This window comes from Lithobates pipiens, unplaced genomic scaffold (assembly GCF_037356315.1).
Source record: "Lithobates pipiens isolate NorthernLeopardFrog02 unplaced genomic scaffold, aLitPip1_a1.2 Scaffold_8, whole genome shotgun sequence".
NCBI classification, from domain to species: domain Eukaryota; kingdom Metazoa; phylum Chordata; class Amphibia; order Anura; family Ranidae; genus Lithobates; species Lithobates pipiens.
Window position 1 is genome coordinate 491,625,233 of NW_027507903.1, and position 22,368 is coordinate 491,647,600.

Genomic DNA, 22,368 nt, shown 5'->3' on the forward strand with positions numbered 1-22,368 from the left:
CTTCCGTGTGCAACCATCCCCATTAAACGTAATGAGCCTGATCTCAATCCAGGACGGTGCCAGAAAGAAGCTTCTCACTCTGCTCTCTCTCTCCTCATTGGCCACGGAGGCAGCAGCAGGAGCCAATGGCCAACTGTCAATCACAGCCTGTGTGTGTGTGTGTGTGTGTGTGTGTGTGTACAGGCATATGTGCAAACCCCAATGCAATAGGCTGTGCACACCTATCCTGTCCATTTTGCCACCAGGGAGTTCCCCATAGCAGCATTGTCTGCAGGAGTCTGAATCAAAACTGTAAGTACAAACACACATCACAAGTTGAATGAGACATGAGAGCCTGATAAGGACTTGCCTTGCCCAGCCCTGATTAACTACTTCAGCCCCGGAAGGATTTGCCCCCTTAATGACCAGGCCATTTTTTTTCAATCCGGCACTACATCACTTTAAAGCCCCATAAACACTATCAGATTTTCTGCTGATTTTTTTCTTCAGATTTACCAAAACCATATAATATGAGGTCAAACCTTAGGAGTTTCAATTTGTATGCAATCAGGCAGGCCCTTCTACTACATGGTTTTGGTAAATCTGAAGACAAAAATCAGCAGGAAATCTGATAGTGTGTAGGGGGGCTTAACTGACAATTGCATGCTCGTGCGACGTTGTACCAAAACAAAATTGACGTCCTTTTTTTCCCTATGAATAGAGATTTCTTTTGGTGGTATTTGGTCACCTCTGCAGTTTTATTTTTTGTGCTATAAACAAAGAAAGGTTTGGATTTGAACGTAATGGTTTGTGATATAATTTTGCATATGGACAAGGTGCTGTTGCATGTATATCTGATTTTCTGATAAATTTAATTTTAGTTTTAATTATCATGATATAAATTAATGAATGTGTTTTTTATTTGTTGGGCGTGATTTTTTTTGGGGGGGGGGGGGGAGCAGCATTTCATTCTTTGGCCGGCCCTGGCTACACTGTGAGGTTTGGTTTGCTTTGTCTCCCTGTTCTATAAGTGGAATCTGGCTGAAGTTTGGAGCTCTCCGTCATTTTGCTGTTTAGGGAATTTAATCCCACAAGTGCTTATGGCTACTCAATAAATAGAGTGTCATGGAATTCTGGTAAGAAGCATGTGTTTTTTGTTCTTCGCAAGCCCTGAAAGATGAGTGTTGCACTCCACAGTGTTGTGTGTTGAGGACTTTGTATATTCACTGCGATTGATCGCGGATTGTTTTGTGTATGACCTGCTAAGTATTGGTCATTCACTACATACACTATTGTCAAAAGTATTGTGACGCCTGCCTTTACATGCACATGAACTTTAATGGCATCCCAGTCTTATGCCCCGTAGACACGGTCGGACTTTCCGATGGAAAATGTGCGATCAGATCGTGTTGTCAGAAAATCCAATCGCGTGGGCTCCATCTGATTTTTTCCGTCGGAATTTCCGACACACAAAGTTTGAGAGCAGGAACTAAAATTTTCCGATAACAAAATCCGATCGTTTAAATTCCGATCGTGTGTAGACAATTCCGATGGACAAAGTGCCACACATGCTCAGAATAAATTACAAGTCAAAAGCTATTGGCTACTGCCCTCTTTATAGTCCCGTCGTACGCGTTGTATGTCACCGCATTCTGAACGATCGGATTTTCCAACAACTTTGTATGACCGTGTGTATGCAAGACAAGTTTGGGCCAAAATCCATGGGAAAAAATCAGAAGGATTTTGTCGTCGGAATGTCTGACCGTGTGTACAGGGCATTAGTCTGTAGGGTTCAAAATTCAGTCCACCCCAAACTCGCTCATCCATGTCTTTATGGACCTTGCTTTGTGCACTGGTGCACAGTCATGTTAGAACAAGAAGGGGCTATCCTCAAACTGTTCCCACAAAGTTGAAGGCATGAAATTGTCCAAAATGTCTTAGGCCGCGTACACACGCGGGGACTGTTCGCCCAACTTTGTCCGCTGAACAGTGTTTCGGCGGACAGTCCGCTCGTGTGTGGGCTTTCAGCGGACAGTTTCAGCAAACAGTCCGCTGAACAAAGTTTTTCGGAAATTCCGAAAAACTGTCCGCTGAAACTTGGTTTCAGCGAACAGTCCCCTCGTGTGTAGGCTTGTTCGTCAAACTAAGTTCCGCGCATGCTCAGAAAGGATTTACACGCCGAAGTTTGCATTGCAGTGTATAGGACGTCGTTTTCTAGTCCCGTCGTACGTGCCGTTCACGTCATCGCGCACGGTTTCAGCGGACTGTTCGTTCGTCGTGTGTGGCCAAGTCCGTCCATGCTAATTTTGAGCGGACTGTCCGCTGAAACTGTTTGACGAACAAAGTTGAGCGAACAGTCCCCGCGTGTGTACGCGGCCTTAGTATGCTGATGTCTTAAGAGTTCCTTTCACTGGAACTAAGGGGCCAAGCCCAACCCCTGAAAAACAGCCCCACACCATAATCCCCCCTCCACCAAATGATTTGGACCAGTGCACAAAGCAAAGTCCATAAAGAAATAAATGAGCGAGTTTGGGGTGGTGGAACTTGACTGGCCTGCAGAGTCCTGACCTCAACCAAATAGAACACCTTTGGGGTGAATTAGAATGGAGACTGCGAGTCAAATGCGATTCTGGAAGAATGGTCAAACATTCCCATAGACACACTCCTAAACCTTGTGGGCAGTCTTTCCAGAAGAGTTGAAGCTGTTATAGCTGCAAAGGGTGGGCCAATTCAATATTGAACCCTACGGACTAAGACTGGGATGCCATTAAAGTTCATGTGCGTTTAAAGGCAGGCGTCCCAATACTTATACAATATAGTGTGTATGTTCACAGTCACATAATGCTTGCGTGTGAAGCACAGTAGCATGATTTGGGCATTTTTATTCACTTATATGGTTGGTTTAAATGTTAACTAGTTACATATGGTTTGTTTTTATTTTTAGCACTAGACTTTTTGGATTTTATATGTACTTGGATTCTGTATCAAGAATCTTAGTACTAGCTGCTTGTGTTTTTTGGACATGATGAAGCGTGGAGTTTTTATTTTAATTTATTTTCTTCTTACCTTGTTCCTGAAACAGCTTTCCTTCCCGTAACTTCAACTTGTAGAACTACATTTCCCAAGAACCTTTTCTCTACACACAGTGTGTGGGCAGGCTCTTAGAAATCAAGCAGCAATATTTTGCTGGTAAAGAAATCATTAAAAGCAAGTGGAGAGGGACAGAGGGTCAGGGATAGAGTTCTGTAGTCCAGCGGGCAGGTCTGACAACAGTGGTTATGATTTTGCCTTAGCAAAAGCTGTGTTGTCAGCCAACAACAGGAAGTTAGGAGCTCTCTGGATTTCTGGTAGATTCGCAGATTTTTTTTCCTGCAAGGTAGATTTGATTTAAATCAAGTCGATTTAAATCATTATTTAAATCACTAGTAAAAAGGCTTGATTTAAATCATAATTTTTAACCACTTAAGCCCCGGACCATTTTCCAGCTAAAGGACCAAGCCCCTTTTTGCGATTCGTCCCTTTAACTGACAATTGCACGGTCATGCGACGTGGCTCCCAAACAAAATTGGCGTCCTTTTTTTCTCACAAATAGAGCTTTCTTTTAGTGGTATTTGATCACCTTTGCGGTTTTTATTTTTTGTGCTATAAACAAAAATAAAAAAATGCAATATTTTTGACTTTTTGCTATAATAAATATCCCCCAAAAATATAGAAAAAAAAACATATTTTTTCGTTAGTTTAGGCCGATACGTATTCTTCTACATATTTTTGGTAAAAAAATCCGCAAAAAGCGTTTATTGATTGGTTTGCGCAAAAGTTATAGCGTCTACAAAATAGGAGATAGTTTTATGGCATTTTTATTAATAATTTTTTTTTTTACTAGTGTGACTGCGCATTATGGCACGTCGGACAATTTTGACACGTTTTTAGGACCATTGGCATTAATACAGCAATCAGTGCGATTAAAAATGCACTGATTACTGTAAAAATGTCACTGGCAGTGAAGGGGTTAACCACTAGGGGCGGGGAGGGGTTAACTGTGTCTGTGTTTTTTTTAACTGTAGGGGGCCATGGCTTGGCGTTTGACGTCACTGATCGTCTTTCCCTATAACAGGGAACAGACGATCAGTGACAGCCTCAGTAGGAAGCACGAGGAGAGGCTTGTTTACACTTACCTCTCCTCGTTCTTTAGCTCTGTGACCCGATCGTGCACGACCCACGGCTGGGCACTTAAAGGCAACGTACAGGTAGGTGATTGTGCCCAGCCGTGATATTCTGCTGACGTATATTGGCGTGAGGCGGTCCTTAAGCGGTTAAAGAGCAACTGTCATTCCTGTCCAGCAGGGGCTTCTCCTCTGACCCGCTGTTTACTCACTGACAGTCCCATTCACTTTAATGGGACAGCTGGTGATGCAGCAGTGACACAACAAGGTGAGGGACGTGGCGGCAGCAGGTGAGTGGATGCTCACTAACAGGTGCTGCCATGATTGATCTGAAATGACAGGTGCTCTTTAAATGTAAGGACTCATTCTTGCTGGTGGTTAGAATCTTTAAAGCGGAGGTCCACCCTAAAATGGACCTTCCGCTCATCGGATTCCTCCCCCCCTCCGGCGCCACAATTGGCACCTTTCAGGGGGGAGGGGGGTGCAGTTACCTGGATAATCCAGGTAACTGCACCCACTTCCGGGCTAGCTCTCTGCGGAAAGGGGTGTAGATTACGCCCCTTTCCGCAAGTGCCCGCCCCCTTCCGCAAGTGCCCCGCTGCCTGCTGGGAAACACACAGATCCCAGAGGCAGCGGGGACCGTCCTCATTGCGCAGCGCGGCTCGCGCATGCGCAGTAGTGAACCGGGAAATGAAGCCGAAAGGCTCCATTTCCTGATTCCCATACCCAAGATGGCGGCGGCAGCACTCGAGTGTCGATTTAGAGATCGGCTTCGGGTGCCGACATCGCGGGCGCGCTGGACAGGTAAGTGTCACTATTTTAAAAGTCAGCAGCTGCAGTATTTGTAGCTGCTGGCTTTTTAAAAAAAAAAAAAAACGCGGAGTCCCGGTGGACTCCCGCTTTAATATTTGCAAACAAAATGAAGGTTTCCTATTTAGAATAAAAGGCTGTCAGGTTAGTAAAACAGCAATATCAGAACCGATTCAATCATACAGTTTGTGGTGTACATGGATTTGCAAAACAATGGGATAAAGGAATATTCCTGAACTTTGTTTTCTCTCATGGTTACTGTGACATCTTGTGAATGCATCAATGCAATGCATGTTATCCCAGCTTGCAGAGCTTGGATTCATTGAACGAGTTTACCAAAAATGTAAATATTGCAGAATATACAGGCTCAGTCTCCATAACTAAGCTCTATTTCATGCTAAATGAACTCAATTATTAATGTATCTTAAATGGAAAACAGTTTTTAGATATATACAAAAAAAAATCTAATTTAAATAAAAAAAATCAGATTTTTTTTATTTTTTTTTTTAAATCATTGATTTTTTTTTTATCCACCCTACTTTTCTGTATAAAATGTATGCATGCATTTAGGAAAAGCATGGACAACTGTGTGTACGTTGCAGAGATGTACTGAATACATTTTATATTTCGCTTAGACCTACAGCTTAATGCTAATTGCTGATATTCTTTCTAATATTAATTCTAGCAAGGAGAAGAATCCTGTGGAATTGGACGATGAAGGTGGCAGGACCTTCCTGCGAGTTCTCATTCACCTAATCATGCATGACTATCCACCGCTGCTCTCTGGGGCTCTTCAACTGCTCTTCAAGCATTTTAGCCAGAGAGCAGAGGTACTGCAGGCCTTCAAACAGGTACGGAGGTCACCTGACCAATATCACAACTGTTCTGATTGCACCACTTATCCAACTCATGGATTTTCTAGACAATGTATGTTAAAGTTAAAGTTTATTCGACTTCTTTTTTGACACCCCCCCCCCTCCCCCTCTCCCCCTCTCATCTGCATGATAATTATTATTTTAAATAAAACCTTTTCATTTTCATTATACTTCAATTTAGACCAAATATTTCCATCATGGGTCTGCGTGCTTCTCTGTTCAATGTAGGCAGATCATGGCTGGTTGGAGGGGTTGTACATAGCTTCCTAAAAACATCACAGCAGCCTCCTCCAACACTACTCTCAGCAGCCCTTGATGCAAGCAGCAGACAGGCTCATGGGAGGACATATGCAAATATTACAATGACTTGAAGGAGAGGGAGTTTCTAGGCAAACTATATTTGCAGACCAGCCTTGATTGAAAGTACTGAAATCCAATGAATGGTAGAGGTGGGCCAGGGACAGTCAGACTTGGGAGAAAAAAGCTAGATGATGCTGGACGTCCTCCAGCAAGGTAATGTGGTTCTGTCTGACTTGCTACAGCTTTTAATGTACACGGTGGCTAAGCGATTTCAGTACAGGAGAGGAGATTGCCCAGCTGTGCAAAAATTAGCAAAAGACCCGAGTTCAGCTTTAAGGGCCTACAAATCAGCTTAGGTTGGCTGTATGGTGGCTACAGCAATGTCTGTATAGTCTCTTAAAGCGGGAGTCCGCCGGGACTCTGCGTTTTTTTTTTTTTTTTTTTTAAAGTCAGCAGCTACAAATACTGCAGCTGCTGACTTTTAAAATAGTGACACTTACCTGTCCAGCACGCCCGCGATGTCGGCACCCGAAGCCGATCTCTAGATCGTCACTCGAGTGCTGCCGCCGCCATTTTGGGTATGGGAATCAGGAAATGGAGCCTTTCGGCTTCATTTCCTGGTTCCCTACTGCGCATGCGCGAGCCGCGCTGCGCAATGAGGACGGTCCCCGCTGCCTCTGGGATCTGTGTGTTTCCCAGCAGGCAGCGGGGCACTTGCGGAAGGGGGCGGGCACTTGCGGAAAGGGGCGTAATCTACGCCCCTTTCCGCAGAGAGCTAGCCCGGAAGTGGGTGCAGTTACCTGGATTATCCAGGTAACTGCACCCCCCTCCCCCCCTGAAAGGTGCCAATTGTGGCGCCGGAGGGGGGGAGGATTCAGATGAGTGGAAGGTCCATTTTAGGGTGGACCTCCGCTTTAAGACTGCAGGAGATCCACATATAATAACAGATGCTGCTGAATGAGATCTTGTGTTTAGATTTCTTTTTGTTCCCACTCTCAGGAGTGTATTCCTTACAATAGTGCTAGTGACAGTACCTGTCATGCAGGCCTTCCACCTCATATAAAGTCCCAATGTCATTAATAAAGTCACAACGTCACAGCTCTATGTCTGGACCCATTTAGGGTTGCATTAAGTTGATATTGCACTTGGTATTATGGGTAAAAAGCCCTTTAGCAACTGCCTGGCTGTCCTGTATGATAACTACATCCCTGCCTTTATTGGCTATTAGGCTGGACAACGTCCACAGATTATATTACATGGTTCTGAGCATTCCTACAGGCAGAGTGAGATCTTGTATCTTCACATTATCCAAATAATATTTCTTCTTCCGTTCAGGTTCAGCTGCTGGTGTCAAATCAGGATGTCGACAACTACAAGCAGATCAAGGCCGACCTGGACCAATTACGGCTGACTGTGGAAAAGTCTGAACTTTGGGTTGAAAAGAGCAATAGTTACGAGAACGAGGAACTGGGAGACGGGCAGGCCAAGGATGGCAAAGAGCAGATTAATGAGGTGAATTAAGCGCTGAGCTGCTTGGCTTCTATTTCATTTACTGGCTGATTAAACAAAGGTCTGTAAATGGCAGAGACAAGATTTCTGCACCCCCAACACATACAATTAACAGCGCAGGAAACTGACAAGTGAGAACAGGAGCGGGTCAGTAACTTAGTGTGAGGGTTTCAACAAGCCTCCAAGATCTATTATTGCTACCATTTTTTTTTTTTTTGTTCAAACCCTTGAAGTCACACAGTTATCAAAGCCTAGATGCTAAGACCAAATTTGGCCTACATCAGTTAACTTGCCGATTGGCTTGCACTGGTTAATGCCAATACAGGGGGTCCCCGTGTTACAAACAAGACAGGGACTGTAGGTTTGTTCTTAAGTTGAATCTGTTTGTAAGTCGGAACAGGTACATTTTTTAAGTGTAGCTCCAGCCAAAAAAATCAATTTTTAAGCTTTTCGGATAACATAGGGAAGGGTTATCACCCCTGTAACATTTGTTTAGCTGTCTGTGCCCCTGTACAGAAGATTTCACCTCACTTTCTGTCCCAATGATAATTGAATTTTGAAAATTTTGGGCTGTTAGGGAAAGAAGGATTGGTGATAAAGCATCAGTGGAGACATCTTTTTCCCATATTAACTCTTACAGGAGAGAATTTCCCTTCCTAGAGGTAGATTTCCTCTTACTTCCTGTTATCTCCCTGCGCTTGTAAGTAGGAGTCATTTGTAAGTCAGATGTTTATAAGTAGGGGACCCCCTGTAGTACATTTGCATTCCTAAATTGTGTTTACATATTTCTGAAGACGTAACACCAGAGATTGCTGATCTAGGGAATAGCTGATTGCCTTGAGGGATCAGGAAGGAAAATTTCCGACCTGTTGGTACAAATTGGACCATGATTTATACATTTTTTGCCTTCCTCTGGATCAATTGTGGGTAGAGGGTTCTGTTTAGGGAGGTTTTCAGGTACTGGTGGAACTCTATGGACTTTTTTTATTTTTTAACTATGTTACTAGATTACCACACTTTTATTTGGTATACTGTAAATTTGTTTTCATATGTAGCAGTAAAACACAATCTAAAATTGTTGCAAGACTCCTAGAACCATATATATATATATATATATATATATATATATATATATATATATATATATATATATATACACATCACTGTTACTATATGGTTTTGGTAAATCTGAAGGAAAAAATCAGCAGAAAATCTGATAGTGTGTATGGGGCTTTACTCTATGGAAATGATGACTTGGAGATAGTCAGAATTTGCATAGGATTTTCAGGGAACACTCAAGCTCCAAGGTAAGGGCTTGCATTCTATGGATCTTAATTTTGCCCCATGTATGCTCAACTTAAATCTCAGGTTCATTAGTAACTAGTAATATCATTCAACAGGAGGAGACAACGTGGAAAAATGTCACAAAAATGTATTGCAGATATGTCAATGCACAAGGGTATACAAAACATATATATATATATATATATATATATATATATATATATATATACAAATAAAAAATCACCTGGAGGCAGTCAGTAGAGGGGTTTGAATCAAGAGCGCACAGCCACACTGGGTAGGGGGGCCTGGAATAAATCTTAGGTAATATTTATACCATCACATCAGTAAATACTGGCATGGCATTAATTAGGTCAGTGTTAAAATGTAATGCAATGAGAGCTTCAGCCTATCAGGACAGCGTTGATATCTGTGAATTAACCACACAGTGTATTATTTTATATGGTTACTTTATTATTTCTTATTTATTATGCTTTCATCTTGAACCAAACGCAGGAATAATTAGTGTATGCCATTAAAAGATCATTTGAAGTGCTTAAAATTTCTTGGGTACTCAGCTCCTCCCACTGGTTAAAGGTGGTTTCATTTTCATTTCTTTTTCAAATATTTGCAGCAGGAGGACTGAGACTATGTGCTGAAAGCCAGAGTCTTATACTCTTGACGGAAATATCTGTGAATTTTTTTTTCCCCATGATATGTAGGGATGAGATAAATTCAGTTTTCGTTCCCTTTCATTCCATTTCTGCAAAATGCATTGAAGCCAATAGGGAAGGTGAGATTTAAAGTGGTTCTAAAGGCAGGAGGTTTTTACAGATGCTTAGAATGCATTAAGATAAAATGCATTCTGAATGGACACACAGAGCAGCGGCACGGCTCAGGTGCCCCCCATAGCAAGCTTCTTGCTGTGGGTGCACTGGGCAGGAGGGAGGGGCCAGGAGACCGGAGGGGGACCCAAGATGAGGATCTGGGCTTCTCTGTGCAAAACTACTGCGCAGAGCAAGTAAGTATAACATGTTAGTTATTTTTAAACAAAAAATCAAGACTTTAGTATCACTTTAAGTATAAGGAGGGGTTAGAACCTATGCCAAGATTACTTTCTGTTTCTCCGCTAAGGGGGAATTGAGAGTTTCTACTTCAACAAAATTCTAGAAGTCAGAAATTGTGCAACAACATCAAGTTCACCAAAGTCACTTCCCAGATCCCTGTAGATTGGACTAACCAGTGGTCAAAGCCCAGGATGAGCAAATATTGTCTAAATGCAAGAGGCAGATTCACTGCTTTATAAATATGCCCCTTTGTGTGCGTTGTGTATTTCTTCCGGATCTGAGTAGTAATCCAGTGAAACTTTCCCTCTGTGCAGGAGCTTATTGTAATAAAAGTGAATCACTGCTGCTCTCTATCCTTGTGCAGGGCTATTGGTCTTGTCTCCACCCCCTCCTGTAGTTTTCCGCAGGCAGACTATAGTAGGTGGAGCCTGCTGGGTCCCTCCCACATCTCTGCTTTCCGTACAGTGATGATGTCGCTGCTACTTTCACAATGTAATATTTGGGTTTGCAAAGGGATTAGGTGTATATAAAGTGGATTTATATCTTGTATGGCTGTTGAGGAATGCAATGTTTTGTGCCTGGAGTTCAGCTTTAAAAGAGTATTTTCTAAAAATAATTTCCAGAATCATACTTACCTAGGTGGATGCTGAATCTGTCCCCTGGTGCATCTGCACTGGAAACCGAACAATCAAACATCGCCAATGGCTCAGTTCTCTCACCTGCTGCCTGTCAGTCAGCAGCTCTCCTACTCTGCTTCTCCACGCTCACTGGAGCGCTGAGCTGTGGAGGGGGTGGGGGGCGTCCAGCTCAGGCTCTCAGCTGCTTGCTGAGAGGCTGAGACGGGTATCAGTCCAGGCACCCGGAGGATCCAGGCTTTTATTGTCGTGATAACGCGGTGCCTGGACTGATTTCTGTGACGTCAGCAGAGAGCTGACTTCAGACTGATCTCTGCTGAAAACAGGTCACAGGAGTGCAAAACGAATTGCACTCCTGTGACCAATAGGAGAAGCCCAGCCAAACAAGCATTGTCTAGACTTCTCCTTTAAGTTTAGTGCATTTGTGATATGAACAGTTTTCGTGATACAGCAATAAAAAAAAAAAATTAATTATGTTTAACCAAGCCTTTTCTGTAGCGTGTTTCTGTGACATTACTTTTCAAAGCAAAGGCTGCAGTGATAATGTCACAGGCCATGCAAGAACAGACCTCTGCCACTGTGTGGTATGCACATTAATTGGAACTTTGGAGATGGTTGAGTGAGAGATGATGAATCATGAGGAGGAGAACACAATGGAGGTGCGTATGTGATATGTAATCTCCTGCCTCTTTATTTATAATACCAAATGCAGAATCTGACCTTCTCCTGTTCTCAGACTGTAAGCTCTCCAGGACACTGAGGGGTTGATTTATTAAAAGCAAACAGACTGTGCACTTTGTAAAGCGCAGTTGCATTCTGCAAATACAGTTGCTCTAGAGCAGGGATATGCAATTAGCAGACCTCCAGCTGTTGCAGAACTACAATCCCCATTAGGCATAGCAAGAGGCAGAGGCATGATGGGACTTGTAGTTTTGCAACAGCTGGAGGTCCGCTAATTGCGTATCCCTGCCCTAGTCTATAGCTTAATAAATGAACAGAAGCTCTGATGACTTCCATTATCCAATCATGTGCACGTAAAAATGCTTTTTTTTTTTCTTTGCACATGACTGGGTATTCATTGCAAAGTGAAGCTTTACCTCATTTACTAAGCTCCAGTCCAGAGCAGCTGCACTTGCAGAGTGCAATTACACTTTGCAAAGTGCACAGTCTATTTGCCTTTAGTTAATCAACCCTTGAGTGTCCATTTCACTGAGGAGTTTTTTGTTGTTTACACATAAACCCAAAAACAAGTTTTTTCTTTTTTTTTCTGCCATTCCTTCTTTATGTTCACCTGGTGATTCTGCCAGTAAGGCCCCTTTCACACTGGGGCGGGAGCGGCATCGGTGGTAAAACATCGCTATTTTTAGCGCCGCTTTACTGTCATTTTATAGGCACTATTTGCCGCTAGCGGGGCAGTTTTAACACTCGCTAGCAGCTAAAAAAGGGTTAAAACCGTTGCCAAAGAGGGCTTTGCCGCTGCCCCATTTGCCCCATTTCAATGGGCAGGAGCGGTTTTTTACCGCTCCAAAGATGCTGCTTGCAGGGTTTTTTTTAACATCCTGCAAGCACACCGATCCAGTGTGAAAGCCCTCGGGCTTTCACACTAGCGACACAGCAGAAGCTGTTTCAGGGTGCTTTGCAGGCACTATTTTTAGCGCTGTAGCGCCTGCAAAGCGCCCCAGTGTGAAAGGGGCCTAACACACTTTCTCTATTAAACGACTTCTGTTCAACCACCCTGTAGGATTCTTCCTGCGTAATCCTCACCGCCAGCTATAGCCAGCAGTGATGATCAGTGTATCCTAACAATAGCTCAGCAGGGAGGATTCCCTCATCCACATTGAGTATGTGGTTGGGGAAATCAAGTCATTTTTTTTTCATTCAAGCCGCTTATTAAATGAAAAGGAATTACTCATCTATGGGCTGCCTTAGGGTGACAGATTTCACTGTATCTATGGAAAAGCAACATTGTAACACGAGGACAGGAAGTGTGTTAAAACTATAGAATCCCTCTTCTTCTTAGGCCCCTCATGGGACAGTTGTACAACTTGTCCCATGATTTCGGACTGCAAAGTAGCATGACAAGTCGTTCCCCATGATTTCCAATGACAACCATTCATATTAGTATGACTTCAAGTCGTTCCGACTTCCAAGTAGTCCCTGCACTACTTTGGTCTGACTTTGATGCCAGTTACACAGGCATTCCCTGAAATCGTGGCCGCAAATCACTGCAAAATCATGGCCGCAAAATCGCTGTAAAATCGCATGACAGAGCACAGGACAGTACATTTTTTTTGGCAGGATCAACATTTTTTTTTTATAATAAATAATAAGTCAGCACAAGCAGAGTGTACACAGTGTTATCAACTTACAAGTATTCTGGCAGGTAGGTATTTTTTTGCATTTATCAAACAGATAAAACAAAACGCTTTCAAAAATGTATTTAGCAGACCAAAAGGGACCAAAGAAAAGATGTTCCTTATTAGGGTTTACATACACTTTAAAGACAAGCTTTTTGCTAATTAAAAGACGTAATTGTTTTAAAAATCTGACATATATTGATTGGGGATTAGTAAAGCACAACTCCAAAGCTGGGTACACATGGATTGATATTTGGCCGGTTCAGCGGGGACTGGCCTAATTTTGATCCACGTGTAGCCCTCCCTGTTAGAAGCTGATCAAAAGATTGGCTTCTGTGGAACGGGACTGCTGAAAAACCTTGTTTAAACAGCGGCTTGCAGAGAGTCCCTGCTGTCAAAATACAATGTCATAGCAGGGGGATTTCTGCATCCATTTCACTTGTGTGAATGGAGGAATCTTATCATTTTTTTTTGCATTCAATCTTTTGGCTGAAAAAAAAAAAAAAAGACAGCGTGTACCCAGCTTTAGCAATATTTTAATTTTAGTCTTGGACAGACTGGAAAAGAGTTAGAGGCCATTGGGATTTTGTTGCCATCTCTGAAACCATTGGGCAGATTTTTCCCTCACTTTTTGTGTAGTCAGCAAAACAGATAGTAACCAAAACCTCTAGAAAGGGGTAAGAATAAATGTGGATGTATTAAGGTTCTTATTTCTTTCTCTTTACTTGTTGAGAAGTTATGCTCACTTCCTGTGTGATCACAAGACAGGAATTGAGGTGAAATCTCTCTAACAGGGACAAAAATAGCAATAAACACTTGACAGAGGTTAAAATCCTTCCACACATTGCTCTATACACAAGGCTTTTTGTATTATTAAAGCGGGAGTAAACCCGCTGAAATTATTATTTTTTCAGACCTGCAAAGGAAAAAGCATAATGAGCTAGTATGCACCGCATACTAGCGCATTATGAAATACTTACCTTAGAACGAGGCCCCCGACATCTCACCCGATCCACGGCGAGGGGGAGCTGACATGTTCCCTCGGCGTGTCTTCCGGGTATCGCGGCTCCGGCGCTGTGAGTGGCCGGAGCCGCGATATTGTCACTCCTAAGCATGCGCGCGGGAGATTTCTTTCCGGCAGGGTCCGGCGTCTGCTGATCTTTCAGCCGAGAATCCCCTGTGTGCATGCGCCGCTGCAGTTAGCGGCTCATTGCGAGGGGAGTATATCCTAAATCGTACAGGTTTAGGAGATATTTTTTTACCTACAGATAAGCCTTATTATAGGCATACCTGTAGGTAAAAGGTAAAAAAAAGACTATACAACCGATTTAAATAAGCTTAAAAACCGTCCCAGCCAGCAAGTGAAATCAGTCAGTGAAGTTCTTTTATTGTAACCCAGATACCTGGCAAGAGTGCTAATGTGAGAAATTCTGATCAGTGCAACTAAAGGCTCCTGTATAACAGTCTGAATAAGTTCGAAATCCAGTTGCTATGTGATGCATAAGCCTCATAATCTAAACAAAAAATCTTCGTTACCTCTCCGGACTAAGCCAAATCTTCCTTCATTTGTGTCTCACACTCTCCCCCCTCCCAGGCACTGCAGCTCACAGTGGGAGTGTTTCAGCAGCAGAGGGAATGCTTTCACTGGAGCACTGAATCATATAATGCTGATAGCCTGCCATCAGTAACATCTCATCCCAATGTAGTGCAAGCAGAGAACAGTCTACAAGAAAGTGGCAACTCTGCTCTGAATTAGGGAGCATGGCTGTATCCTTGCCACATCATAGAAAGCTGCATTAGGTGAACTTTACTAGCTGGATCAACAGGTATTTTTGAGGCAGGGGCACTACGAGGAAACTGTAACTGTAGCTGGATTTGTAATTAAAGCCCAAAGCCGCATACACACGATCAGACTTTCCAACAACAAAACCGTGGTATTTTGTTCGAAGGGTGTCGGCTCCAACTTTTCTTGCATATACACGGTCACACAAATATTGGCTAACAATTACGAACATAGTGACATACAAGACGTACGGCGAGCTGATGTGATATCTTCATTACGACCGCTAGTTTTACAAGACCGAGCGCTTCCGGCTTGTCCTTGATTCCGAGCATGCATGTTTGTACTTTGGACTTTTGTCCAACGGACTTGTGTACACATGATTGGAAAGTCTAACAACACACATTTGTTGGTGGAAAATTTGAAAACCAAAATTTGTTGGCGGAAAGTCCGACAACAATTGTCCATTGTACAAACTGTCAGATTTTCCACCAACAGCCTGACATCCAACATTACCCGTCGAAAAGTATATAAGTGTAGCAAAAACATGATTTACTATAAATGCACTGTGTCCCTTGTGCTGTTGGCCATTGGTTTCCTTGAAATTTTCCTCCATTGACCGCTTTAGGCTTTAAGGGTTGCAATACATTATTTTTAGTGGGAGGCCATAGCTTTGCTTTTGACATCTGATTTATCCTCTCTCTCTTTCTTTTTATTCCCATTTGTCTCGTTCTTTTGTGTTGTTTTTTTTTTTTAATCTTTCCTTCTCTCTCTCTATTTATTTATTTCTCTCTTTCTTCCTGCCTCTCTCTTTCTCCCTTGTCTCTCTCTTTCTCCCTGTCACTCTCTATCTCTCTTTCTCTCTCCGTAAAAACGGTAACAAACTTGCAATGGGTGGGACTGAGAACACCAGTAGATATTTACACACTAGTGCAGCACAGTGATGTAGTGGTTAGCACATTTGCCTAGCAGCACCAGGGTCATCGGTTTGAATCTCAACCTTGACACTACCTGCCTGGAGTTTGCATGTTCTCCCTGTGCCTGCGTGGGTTTCCTCCGGGTATTCTGGTTTCCACCCACAATCAAAAAACATGTCGATAGGTTAATTGGCTCCTGTCTGAAATTGGCTGTATATGTGTGAATGTGAGTTAGGGACCTTAGATTGTAAGCTCCTTGAGGACAGGGACTGATGTGAATGTACAATATATATATATATATATATATGTATATATATATAAAAATCACTGCAAAAATTTACAGCACTATATAAGTACCTGTAATAAATAAATAATAAAGCATTTGGTGTTCCCAGGACACCTATACTTCTTTGGAATTCGACATTGTCACCATTAGTATTTCAAGGCTTCATCTTTGAGTTTGTTTCTACTATAACTATAATTGACACTTCTTTATGATGTGCTGTGTTTCATTCCAGGACACAAGTATTCTGGGCCCTGTTGAAGACGGAACCAAGAAGCCTCAGATTGACAGCAACAAAGCCAACAACTACAAGATTGTCAAAGAGGTACTATACTAATTTTTATGATTATTAGCATTGTGTTTTTCAAATGAGATAAGGATATTTATCACCAGTAACATTCCATATTGACATTGCAGATCCTGATCCGGCTAAGCAAGCTGTGTTCACAAAGTAAGAAGGGTCGCAGCCAGCAGCAGAGACTTCTGAAGAATATGGGAGCACATTCTGTGGTTCTAGATCTTCTGCAAATTCCATATGAAAAGGTATGTACTTCATCAAGCAGATGCTGTCACTGCCAGAACTTGAGGTTACAACTGCAGGGTGAACACTCTTCAATATCTTTTGGGTAAAAATGGGATTTTCCAAGAAACATTGTACAGTGGTACCTTGGATTACGAGCATAATTCATTCCAGAAGAATGCGTGTAATCCAAAGCACTCGTATATCAAAGCGAGTTTCCACATTAGAATCAATGGAAACTCAGATAATGCTTTCCACAGTCACTGCTGGTGTATGCAGTACTGTATGTGGCCAAAGGTGCTGAGCGCTGGAGACACTCAGGAACAGAGTGTCTCTGAGTGTCACCGGTGCCCCCGCACCTCTGGTCACATGCGGTACTGCACACCCCAGAGGCTTGAATGCTGCTCATCTTGCGAGACAACGCTCGCAAACCGAGTCAGAATTTTAAAAGAAATATAGCCCATATTGCGAAACGCTCGTAAACCGCGTTACCCGCAATCCGAGGTATTACTGTATTACATTTTATAAGCAAAGTTGGTGATGAAGTGAAAGGCTGATCCCAGTTTGTTGTAAGCGGAGCTTGGTTAGAATTGTCTTCTTTATGTTTTTTTTTTTATCCAGACTGACGATAAGATGAATGAAATTATGACCCTCGCTCATAACTTCCTACAAAACTTTTGCCGTGGCAACCCACAGAATCAAGTCCTGCTCCATAAAAACTTGAACCTCTTCCTGACGCCAGGGGTAAGAGACTGCAAGAAGTGCAATCACAAGATGAGGATGGATGTTTGTGTGGATGGAGTTAAAGTGAACCTATTTGCCGTTGTTACATTTTAAAAGTAAAAGTCCTGTTTAAGAGCAGACACCTTTCACTTAACCTGCAAACATTCTGCATTAGCCAATGGCCAACGCGTTACAAAAACCCATTGCTTAGTTTATCTATAGAAAGAGAAGTGACAACCAATGGAATTAAGTGTTTTTTGTAATACAGGATTGTGTAGCCCTTGTACATAGAAATGGTGCTTAGTACAGTTCTGTTTTAATATTTCAGCTCCTGGAAGCGGAAACCATGAGAAACATTTTCATGAACAACTATCACTTATGCAATGAGATCAGCGATCGTGTAGTCCAGCACTTTGTTCACTGCGTTGAGACACATGGCCGTCATGTCGAGTACCTTCGCTTCCTGCAGACCATTGTTAAAGCAGATGGGAAGTATGTGAAGAAGTGTCAAGACGTTGTGATGACTGAGGTGAGCAGGTTTCCTACTATGCACCTTCAGCAGTCTTTGTTGATGATGGAACCTACTCAATAATATCAAATTATCTTTATTTAAAAGATTTTCTAATGCTGTTCAGGAATATGCATGCAAAAATGTATATTTTGGAAATTTTGCCATTGGTTTTAACTTTGTCAGGAAAGTAAATATGGGGGTCGAAAAATCCAAACACAAATGCTCTGCTGAACTATTATGGCTTAAATGCTTGTTCAGGCATTACCCCAAAATTTTACCTCTGAGCCTCCCACTCCCCATGTAGATGATGCCTGTGCATTTTTTCTTTTATATCTTTTATATTTTCTTTTATATTGTTCTTGTAGCAAGAAACTGCTTTTATTACTCAGGGCTATAAAATATTTGCAGGAGCAGCTGCTGGTAAGTCAGTTCCTATTGACATAGGTCTGCCTCCAGAACTGCATTTCTCAAGAGCCATTTTACCTACACAGTTAGTGTGCCGACTCTTTACAGTTCAGCAACAAAGGGGCCCACTGCCCCCACCTATAACTGCCCATTGCACTAAGCAGCATTGGAGGGCAAATATATATAAACAAATCCAAGGATAAATCCAAGGAAAAAATCCGAGCTTACTTACCGACCAGCCCACGGACAACTGAATCAACCTGTCTAACAGTATGTGTTAAAAACAGGGATTTAGTCTGCACACATTTTGAAATACATGCGTAAGCTACAGAGCCCTGCCAAGGCACCCTGGTATTTGTAGTTCCTATCACTGACTGATGAGTGACTCCACAGTGGAAATACATGCATTCTGATGAGTGGATGGAGGGCAGATGGACTGAGCACCCAGGAAAAATGGCACAATGACTACAAAGTTGTCAGTGCGTTGCCTGACCAATTTAACAATGTTGCAAAAACGGGGTCCACTATTTCCACCTATCCGTGCTCTGGTCGGTAAGTAAGCTTGGATTTTTTCCTTGGATTTATCCTTGGCCTTGTTTATCTCTACAGTTCAGACAGTAGCATTTTTTTTGCTGCAAAATAAATCAATGTATGATGGAGTTTTTTTTTCAAAGAGACAGTGTAAAGCAGTGTTTTTTTTAATAAAAAATAATCAAATAAAAAAATGTAAAGTGCCCCCCCCCCCCTCCCCTGCTCATGTGCAAACAGGTACATATAAATAGGTCCCACACTCATATGTGAACTATGATTGCCTCACACATGTGAGGTATAGCCACGAAAATGGTAAACTGATAACCAGTAAAGACTTTTAATGTGTCGCTTATGGCGATTTTTAAGTATCATAATCTGACGCCATTCCATGAGTGTATGCAATTTTATCACAATCAAAGTTTATTGAAAGTGAACCTAGCATACATTTGGCTTATAACAATCGTTAATATAAGCAAATAGCAATCAATGTCAGCGAACAATTTAACATTGCACAAATTGCTGAGGAAAATGAATTTATAAAGAATTAATTGTAGGTAGATTGATTAGTGGGTAGAAGGGAGGAGGAGGGGGGGTAGGTGAAGGGAGAGGGATGGGAGAGAAGGGGAAAAAAAGGAGGGGTGTAAGGGTGATAAAAGAGCAGTATAATACAAATTAAGTTTGACATATTTGGTCTGGAATATACAGTTCTATAGATGAATGTAATATTTTGGGACATATAATAAATTAGAGTAGTATACAGGCTCTATTGTTATATCTCTTATCTGCTAAAACCCAAGGTTTTTTGGGTCGGTATGATTGCTGTTTCAAATTCATCTGATAGTGTGAACAGATACCAGGGTTGCCACATCTTGTTGAAGTTGGTATTATTTTCTTTTTTCATAGCTAAAATTTCTTCCATTTTATAGGTATATTGAACTTTGTGAAACCAATCCTTGACTCCTGGAGTGTGGGTGGACTTCCAATATAAGGGGATCATGGTTTTAGCTGCATTTAATAGGTGCCCGATGAGGGTGCTCTTGTATTTACTCAGTGTGTATAAGTTAATATGGATCAGGTAGGCTGCAGCATTTAAGTTTATTTTGGTCTCAGTGATGTATTTTATCCAAAATATAATTTTTCTCCAGTAGTCCTGGATCGGGGGTCATGTCCACCAAATGTGCACAAATGAGCTTATCTCTGTGCCACACCTCCAGCAGGTATCCGAGGTTGTAGGGAACCATCTCCTGGCATTTTGCGGTGTCACATACCATTTGGGTTAGTATTTTATAGGATATTTCCTGAAGCTTAGTGCTTAGTGAACACTTATGAGCTAGGATACATGCTTTTTCCCATTGAGCATCGCTAATTTTGGTTCCCAGGTCTAGTTTGTTCTTGTTTGATTATTCTTGATTGTTGCTTTCTATAAGAGTTGATTGGGTCATCCAGGTATATGCCAGGGAAGTGGTTTTAAGTATCGGGGCTCTTTTGCAGCAAATATGTTATAGAGGTGTCATGGGTAAGCAGTATGAAGCTCTATGTATACTGTTCAGCAGGAAGTTTTTTAATTGCATGTAAAACCACTGGCCAGGAAATTATTCCCCGTATTCTTCATGGAATGATTCTAAAGTTCTTAGCTTGTTTCCAAGCAAGCAGTGAGATGCCAGGAACTTTGAGCTGTGTTTAGGTCTCGGGAGACTTCTTTGATGCAGCCCAGGGGCAAAATCCGGGTTGCACTCAATCGGTGTTAGTGGGCCAGGTATTGAGGCTATTTTGTGTGTTGAAGCAATCTTGTGGCAATTTTAAAGTTAGGTATTTCTTTACTCGGCGTAGAATCATCTTTTATATTTCACTAAAAAATTGGGTATTATACTGTGTTTTTGTGCATTAAAATTCCTCAAAGTGCACAAATATCCTTTGACATAACAAATTGCAGCAATTACATTTTTTTCCTCGCGCACCTTTTCTTTCAGAAAATTTACGGTGCCTTTAAAAAGTATTCATACCCCTTGAAATTTTCCATATTTTGTCATGTCAAAACCAAAAATATAAATGTATTTTATTAGGATTTTATGTGATAGACCAACACAAAGTGGCACATAATTGTGAAGTGGAAGGAAAATGAGAAATGGTTTTCAAACTTTTTTACAAATAATTATCTGAAAAGTATGGCATGCGTTTGTATTCAGCCTTCTTTACTCTGATACCCCTAAATAAAATCTAATAAAGCCAGTTGCCATCAGAAGTGACCTAATTAATAAATAGAGTCCACCTGTGTGTAATTTAATCTCAGTATAAATACAGCTGTTCTTTGAAGCCCTCAGGGATTTGTTAGAATAATTTAGTGAACAAACAGCATCTGAAGGCCAAAGAACACACCAGAGAAGTTAGGGATAAAGTTGTGGAGAAGTTTAAAGCAGGATTAGATTATAAAAAAAATATCCCAAGCTTTGAGCATCACCGAGCACTGTTCAATCCATCATCCGAAAATGGAAAGAGTGCGGCACAACTGAAAACCTACCAAGACATGGTCGTCCTGGGCAGTGAGTGAGTCAGTGCTGTGGAGGACGAAGTTGAAGGTAGAGAAAAGTTTATGGGGCCTGGATGAGAAGCTGTTAAAGTGGTTGTAAACCCTTACAACACACTTTGACCTACAGGTAAACCTAGATTAAGGCTTACCTGTAGGTCCAAGAAATATCTCCTAAACCTATACGGTTTAGGAGATATTTGCCCGAAGACAGGCACCGCTGTCTACGGCGCATGCGATTTGTATGAGGGGACATGCATCAGTACCCTGGGGGTTTGTTAGCAAGTGGGCTTAGAGTTAGAAAGAGGTGATGAGTGCAGTAATAGGGAGAGGGGAGAAGTGAGGGTGATATGTACAAATTGTGGGGTGGAGCAGAGGGGTGAATAAAAGTGAGTCCATCCAATCTGAAAGAGCTTAAGCTATTTTGCAAAGAAAAACTGGAAAAAATGTCACTCTCTAGAGGTGCAAAACTGGTGGAGACATCCCCAAAAAGACTTGTAGCTGTAATTAAAGCAAAAGGTGGTTCTACAAAGTATTGACTCAGGGGGGCTGAATACAAAAGCACGCCACACTTTTCACATATTTTTTATTTGTGAAAAAATTTGAAAACCATTTATCATTTTCCTTCCACTTCACAATTATCTACCACTTTGAGTTGGTCTATCACATACAATCCCAATAAAAGACATTTACGTTTTTGGTTGTAATATGACAAAATTTGGAAAATGTCAAGGGGTTTAAATACTTTTTCAAGGCACTGTATAATGTTTATAATTACAGATTCTTACATGCATGTGAGAAGTGTCACAATTGGCTTGGGCAGCTAGTGGCAAATAACGATAATAATGGATGACTTTACATTCAGCTGCCTCACCAATTCATTCTTCTGTTGCTCCACCTCTTGTGCCTAAGCCCTTGTACACACGGTCGGAAATTCCGACGGAAAATGTCCGTTCGGACCGTGTCGTCGGATAATCCGACCGTGTGTGGGCTCCATCTGACTTTTTCCGTCGGAATGTCCGTCCAACAAAGTTTGAGAGCTGGATATAAAATTTTCCCACAACATGATCCAATCGGACTTTGTCCGATCGTTTGTAGAGAATTCCGATCGGACAGCGTGCCATGCATGCTCAGATCAAATTACGAGACTAAAGCTATTGGCTACTAGCCTGAACTTGCTCCCACCATAACGAACGAA

General features: G+C 41.9%; 1 protein-coding gene across 1 annotated transcript in view; it reads left to right on the forward strand.

Annotated features, from left to right (window-relative positions):
• ITPR2 (inositol 1,4,5-trisphosphate receptor type 2) overlaps window positions 1-22,368 on the forward strand; it is a 482,081-nt gene that overhangs the window by 243,121 nt on the left and 216,592 nt on the right. Inside the window, exons 25-30 of the mRNA XM_077469087.1 lie at window positions 5,638-5,803; window positions 7,463-7,639; window positions 16,192-16,281; window positions 16,374-16,499; window positions 17,098-17,220; window positions 17,528-17,728. Coding sequence (XP_077325213.1) covers window positions 5,638-5,803; window positions 7,463-7,639; window positions 16,192-16,281; window positions 16,374-16,499; window positions 17,098-17,220; window positions 17,528-17,728 — 883 coding nt within the window. The remainder of the gene's footprint in view (window positions 1-5,637; window positions 5,804-7,462; window positions 7,640-16,191; window positions 16,282-16,373; window positions 16,500-17,097; window positions 17,221-17,527; window positions 17,729-22,368) is intronic.